The 7,129-nt window shown below is 31.2% G+C and overlaps 1 protein-coding gene across 1 annotated transcript; it reads left to right on the forward strand.

The window, feature by feature from the left end:
* Window positions 1-255: 255 nt before the first annotated feature.
* On the forward strand, window positions 256-1,860 carry LOC119666272. The gene is made up of 3 exons (XM_038075555.1): window positions 256-514; window positions 1,600-1,737; window positions 1,856-1,860. The coding sequence occupies exons 1-3, from the start codon at window positions 298-300 to the stop codon at window positions 1,858-1,860; spliced, it is 360 nt and encodes a 119-aa protein (XP_037931483.1). The 5' UTR covers window positions 256-297.
* Window positions 1,861-7,129: the final 5,269 nt, after the last annotated feature.

Genomic DNA, 7,129 nt, shown 5'->3' on the forward strand with positions numbered 1-7,129 from the left:
GCGTATACATACTTAAGCACCTCACACCAGAAACCGCAAAATGAGCAAGAGGAAGTATTCAATCAGATTTGAACATTTGAAGTTTTTATAATGAAAAGCAAAAACAATTTTCATTTCTTATTTAAATATTTAAATAATTGGGAAAGAAAAACGTATTTGCGACTTCATCAAATTTTTCTTTAATATACTTTAATATTTTATAATTTTTAAATAAAACACTTCATATTATTTTTTCTGCTTTATATTTACAGATTTTAAACTTTGTCACTTGGAACGTACGTGTGAGAAACGACAGTAATGAAGGGTTGCCATTTGTTTTCGCTAACAGTGCTTGCATTCGCAACACTGGCAGTGCTGCCAGAGACAGTGTTTGGCACAACGGAAGTACAAGAGACGCCATTGGCATTGCCAGTCGCTGAACAGACACAACCGACAACAGCTTCGCAGGGTGAGATTTGGGAAGAAGACGACCATGAAATATTAATACGTAATGAACGTGGCACAAAGAGCGATGGTAAGTAATCGACATTAATTTACAAAAAAAAACAAAATAAATATGCGAATTTAAATGAAATTATAAATATTAAAATTAATTAAATAAACATTAAAATTTTTAAAAACATTTTGATAAATTTTTATTGTTTCCAACGGCAATTAAGGTAGATAGCTTCCCACGTTGACATTATTTCGCACGAGACCACCACTAATAAATGCATTACATATAAATTACAAAGTCATTACGATTTATATTTTTTTTTTTTTTGGTTATTAATATTGAGAGGAAAAAAATAAATTAATTTCGTTTATTTGGTTGACAAACGACCACAAGCGTAGGAAAGAAATCATTACGATTTATCATCGGCGTAATTTCAAAATGTCGCTCTCTGGCTTTTTTTGATATTCCTTCTTCCGCTTTTTATAGTTGCCATTTACTTTATGCATTTAACGCTTATCTGACTTGTCACAAACATTTGTCCTCTGTTCTACTCTGTGACTCAGCTCACTCATACCCTGTCTCCATCTGGAACTTCTCCTCCTTCTCCTTCTCGTCCTATGGTTTTATTAAATGCCAAAGTATACAAAAAAAAAAAATCATACTAAATGCCAAATACAAAATGACAAAAAAAAAAATAAAAATTACAGAAAAAAAAAATTAAAGGAAAAATAACGAAAAATTGTAATAATAAAAATGTCATTAAATTTACGCCAAAGAATTGAACATGTCAGCAGCAACAGGAAACAGTGAGTGCGACGGTACGAAGCAGAAGCGGAAATCCTCCACGCATACTGCTAAAGAAAAACATTTTCTTTTATTAATTGAAGTTGGCAACGTAAGCATGTGTGTGGTCGTACTTAAGTACAGAAATGAATTTAGTTTCTTCTTATTGCCTCCTTCCCATGTGCCTTCCCATGCCATCGTCTTCGTCTAAATGGTACAAATGGACCACAATTTCTCTTAATTGCAAATTAATTTAATTGATTGATGTAATTTTTATGTTTTCGCTTTTTTATGGTTTCCAGCTTTGATTTCTTAAACGTATTTTTATTGTTATTGCCAAATTACCAATTCTCTTTTTGTGTTTAATTATATAATTGTAGGCTTATCGTGTCGTTATGGTAAGAATCCATGGACTGAGTGCGATACTAAAACCAATACACGTTCACGAACGTTGACATTGAAGAAGGGCGATCCAGCTTGCGATCAGACTCGAACCATACAAAAGAAATGCAAAAAAGGTAAGAAATACATATATTTATTTATATATATATATTCATATATATATACATTTTATATTATGTACATCATTCTTTACATCACTCAAAATAAAGTTTATCCAAAAAGAATTATTTTTAGGTTAGTCCAAAAAAATCCAAAAATTTTATGATATAAAACTTAGGTTAGGTTAGGTTTAAATGGCGTCTGTTGATGCGCACACCAACACTAAGCTTTGCAGACAACTATTGACCACTATGATATTCTTAAAGCTGACAAAAAGAGATGAATTATACTAAATATTGTTTTCGAGATATCCTCATTTTGTATCCATATTAAAGAATTTGGCTTTTCTGAGAAAACCATGACAAATATATAATAAGCCTTGTAGACAATTATTTACTATTATGATATAATATAAACTGACGGATAAACTGACGGAAAGATATAAACTATACTAAACATTGTTTTCGAGATATTCTCATATTGTATCCATATTAAATAATTAGGCTTTTCTCATGAATTCAGGATAACTGATACATTTACTTTCCTAGATATTGGAGTCGCTTTGTCTGTAATCCTAAGCAAAAATATGGCATGGATTGACAGTTATCTGTTCCTTTTCATCATATCAACTCTTGTATAGTCATTTCGTTGCAATACGACACCATCAAAGTATTGATGCAGTAACACAGTGTCTCATTAGTACTCCAGTAAGCACGGCAACTGTAGTTTGTTGTAGCCTAGAAGATGCCTTATTTTTCTTATTTATGACACAAAGGCCCAGCGACCTAGAGATTAGTTCCTACTTTATTCGTCACAGATGTAGAAAGCTTATGTCTTATCAATGTTCCTAAACAGTTCATACACTATCGTTTATGTCAAGGTGTCTCCCGACTAAGCCTACGTTCAGAAATTCAACAAAACAAATTTGATGGCATGTAATATTCATTAGTAAGGCGCGATATTTCATTGCGATCCTCGACTAAACCATTCAATTGCTTTTATTACTACCTGACTTTCTACGAAGATAATAATGTTCTGTTCTTGATCATGTATATTTCAGCTTTCATAGTAAATTAGTGTTCTGGTAAAAGAAAAAAAGTAGTTTCTGTAAATAAACAAATTTCCTAGGTTTCTTGGGATCCACGCACTGTTGAGAACTATAAGTTCAAAACTATGAACGGCTTTGTTTATGTGAGAAACAGCGTAAATACCAAAAATGATGACAGTCTAGAGATATAACAAAGAATCACTGTTGCCAATAGATATTACAACAGGCTCAGTAGGCAATTGTGAAATATTATTTTTATCAATATTATGAGCAATGATAAAAGACAGCCGTTACTACCGACTGTTCGAGTTGTCTGGCGGACATCTCTGGTTAATACTGCTGAAATCAAGGGGTATAAAGTCACTTAAGTGTGTATAGAAAACGCAGAAGACCAACAAATCGTTGTTAATTTTAGTTAACTGCAAACGGTTTTTTCTTAGCTAAATATTGATGTGAACTATATTCGCTCGTCTTTATAATATTTCTGCGATATTAGTAATTTTCTGTAATTACAATTAAGGTTATTGTTATTGTCACCCGAGGCAACCTAATCGTAGATGACATAAAAAGTTTTACAAAACGAATATGTTACGTAGGTAATAGAGATGGATGAAGATGGTAACAGAGTGGATGATTAATAGAGAGAGGAGTAAGATAATAAGGGAGAAGGGGTAGTTTGTGAATGGTGAGAATTATTTCAAGAACGACCAAGTCTACGTCCTGGAGTCACTCGTCAATTTCGACGACCAAGTGCCATTTAACAACCTCGAAAGAGATTTGTCTACAATAACGCTTATTAACTTTAGTTATAACAGATTTTTTTTTCGGTGTTCGATCTAGAGGTTCGTAGTTTCGGATTTCTTTATTTTACTTCAATAAATTTTTATTACCGACAAAAAATTTCAATAAAGTTTAAAAGAAAATCCATTGATAAAAACGAAATTAAGAAAAAAAAATGTTTTTTTAAATGAAAAGTCAATTGCTAACTTTAATCATTTAAGGTGAACTTTTGCATGAACGATTGAGTATAAGAACTTTTAGAAATTTTTTAATAAAAACTTAAACAAAATCTATAAAAACAAAGTGCTATTTTGCTTTAAAGGCACTAATTTTAGAAGTTTAACTTGAGCAAAAATGCATGAAATGAAAGCACGTAGTACCTTTCAAGGCGTAATGCAGTAACGCCATTATAACGCCTCATAAACGCGTTGAATTGCTTTATAGTTGGTCGCCATTTCTTATTGTTTAATGGCCACTGCAGCAGCACATTAATGAAATGTGCATTTTTTCAAATTGTTACTAAATAAAGTCAAAGACTGCAGAATAATGCCTGCCATGTCGAAGCAACAAACAACAACCATTATTGCACCAACACCAACAGCAACAGCAACAACCACATCATCAACAACATCAAAATAACAAAACAAGTGCACAAAACATTGTATTCTGGTGCACTTCCGGCTCATTTTAGTGCACTTTAATGTTTTATTTTCCTTTTATTCCTGCCATTTCATAAAAGTGCAGCAGTGTAGCCTCAGCTCTTGACTTCATTCTCGTGCTATAGTTTAACACTCCTTGCAGTTTGCGAGTGTCGGGTCTTGCATGCACTTGTGTTATTAGGATATTACACATAGAACCTTATAGTTGAGTTGAAAGGATGTAAATGTAAATATGCTTTAACTTCTGTTGACGTGCTAAATTGTGTTAAGCATGACTGCAACTATAAACGCAATTACTTTCCGCCGTTTTCATTGCTGCTATTGTTGTTGCTATTACCAATGCAATATTATTGCAAATTGTTATTGCGGTGATTATGTTGTTCTCAGTATTTGCATTAATATTGCAGGCATCAGTTCCTTATGTTGTACAACATTTTCTACATCTTCGACTGCAATCAACTGCCAACAGAGTAAAATGTTTTTATATAGGAAATGCAAATTTTTGCTTGATAGGCGAAGTTCATAATGATAAGCTGCGATCCATTCTAATACTTAAGAAAAGTTTATGTTTAACACAGCAGTTCATTTATAATTAAATACATGAAGATATAAAAATGAAAGCTTAATTGTGATATATCAAAACCATAATCTCCATTAAAAGTGTTTACTTAAATTATAAGTTTTTGAGCATGAAAATAATGTGGATAATATCACATGTCTTTTGCACTTTTATAAAAAACAAACAGAATTTTGTAAATTTCTAACAATTTACATTTTATGAAATTTGTTTTATCAGTTTTTATACTTTATTATAATCTTTTTCATAACTCAGCTTCTCTGCAGGCGATGTTCTTACTTTTATGCTATACGATTTTTTCATCATTCGATTACGCCGGACCAGCAGAGTTGCAGCAATTTTTCTCTATGCACTGCTGTGCAAGTCTCATTTTAGTTTTCAATTCCTATGTTAATATATGCCACTAAGATAAGGCCAAAACCCTTCCATTATTCTTTTTAACATAACAATATGACTACCAACTGCAATAACAAAGGTGCCATTTAAAATTTAAGCACAAAAAATCGGAAAAATTCGTACGCGCTTTGTTGGAAACGTAACCAGGCATACCACTTGGAAGGACAAATGGCTTTTAACAAAACGTAAATCCTGATGGAAGGACAATGCAAATTACAGATATTACCGTACGACATTTAAACATGGCATTGCAATGTCAGTTGATACAACTACACGTACAGCTTTGTATATATACGTATATATCTACATAGTATATATATAATATGTATAAATGCATTTCACAATTTACATATTTTTCTTTATTTACAGGCTTTAAAAATTTTTTTAAATTTGTTTGTATTTTCCTTTCATTTATTTATAACCATTTTTTTATCCGTATATTTTTACCTTTATATATGCAGTGAAATGCATTTTTTATTATAAAGTATATGTATTGTGGGTTTAAGTCAAATTTAAAATGAAAATATTTGTTTAAATATTTGTGGTCACTTTATAGAGTTTTTTTTATAAGAATTTTAAGTACAAAATATTCCCTTTTAAAATATACCAAAATCAGCATATAATACTCGTCTTTCAGTTATTTCTACTTTACAGACCTTGATTCCATATTTTAAATTAATACTAGAATGATTGAGTTCATTTGTTCTATTACTTACAATGCCGGTTTCTTCATTCATAATTTTTCCAAACAAATATTACAATTTCTGCATTTTTCAAATAAGAGATCTGTTCTGTCCTTAACTCTTCCTTTATTTATCCAGTTCTTCATCCTCTACATGTTGCAAATTATATTCATAAGACATTGTTTTCACATAAGCCTTTGTTTTGACTCAAGCGTGGAGATGTTCGTCTCCAGAAGAGCCTGTGTAGTTATAAACAGTCTTCCACAGTTCAAAGGCTTTATTGCTTTATTTTTCATATTTTGGAATAGTCTACATTTCGTAATTCAAGAAAAATATTTCATTTATACATACTAATCAAATTATTTTAATTAACTAATAGTTTAATCTTACAATAATTCTGTGAGTTCTGTTGTTAGGGATTTTGCCAATTTACTGACTTTTAATTTCTTTGAAACACAGATACTAGATCTCTTAACAAGAAAAACAAATAATTGAATTAATTATATACATCGTATTCTGAATTTGTCATCACATTGGGTGCTTATTTTTACGCCACAATATCGTCTCATAAATGTAAATTAACATTCTCTTATTAATTTTCCTATTTTTTTCTATTAGTAAGGTAAAATCTAAATCGTTGGAATACATCATAATAGCGTCATTTACACTATTTGTATCACTAAAATAATACCATTTTATACTAATTTTCATAATTGGCCATAACATTCCGTTTCCGCGTTTCTACTGCCTAATCGCGCTATTGAGAAGATATGAAGATCATGTTTTCTTCCTCCAATTGCCACTTCAGGTACTTTATTCGTCTTTCATCTCCAAAGCATCCTAAAATCAAAGAAACTGCTAAATATTAATTCAATGAATTTATATTAATTCAGTGTCGTAATAGGTATTGTACAGCTCATTGTTCATTTGTATAAAGAAGTCGTCAACATATGATGGAGAATCGTCTAATACTTGATTCATCATTCCGTGATAGCATTCTGCGCCAAAAGGAAGCATAAGAGTGATAAGTGACCTTTTAAATGTTAGTTTTTAGAATAATTTTGTAGCTCAATTGTTTATCTAGTCCTTAGCAACGTTTATAAACAATGGTACCGATTCGTCTCACATAGTTCTGATGAATTGAGGTGAGGTAGATAAAGTCATTAACAACTTTGAAAGTATTTTTGTCAGCTAACCATTTATATAACCTAAATTTTTACGATTTGTTGACCTATACTTTGCTTTGTCCTCATTCCTCACCAAACC

This window comes from Teleopsis dalmanni, chromosome 1, assembly GCF_002237135.1.
Source record: "Teleopsis dalmanni isolate 2A chromosome 1, ASM223713v2, whole genome shotgun sequence".
Taxonomy (NCBI): Eukaryota; Metazoa; Arthropoda; class Insecta; order Diptera; family Diopsidae; genus Teleopsis; species Teleopsis dalmanni.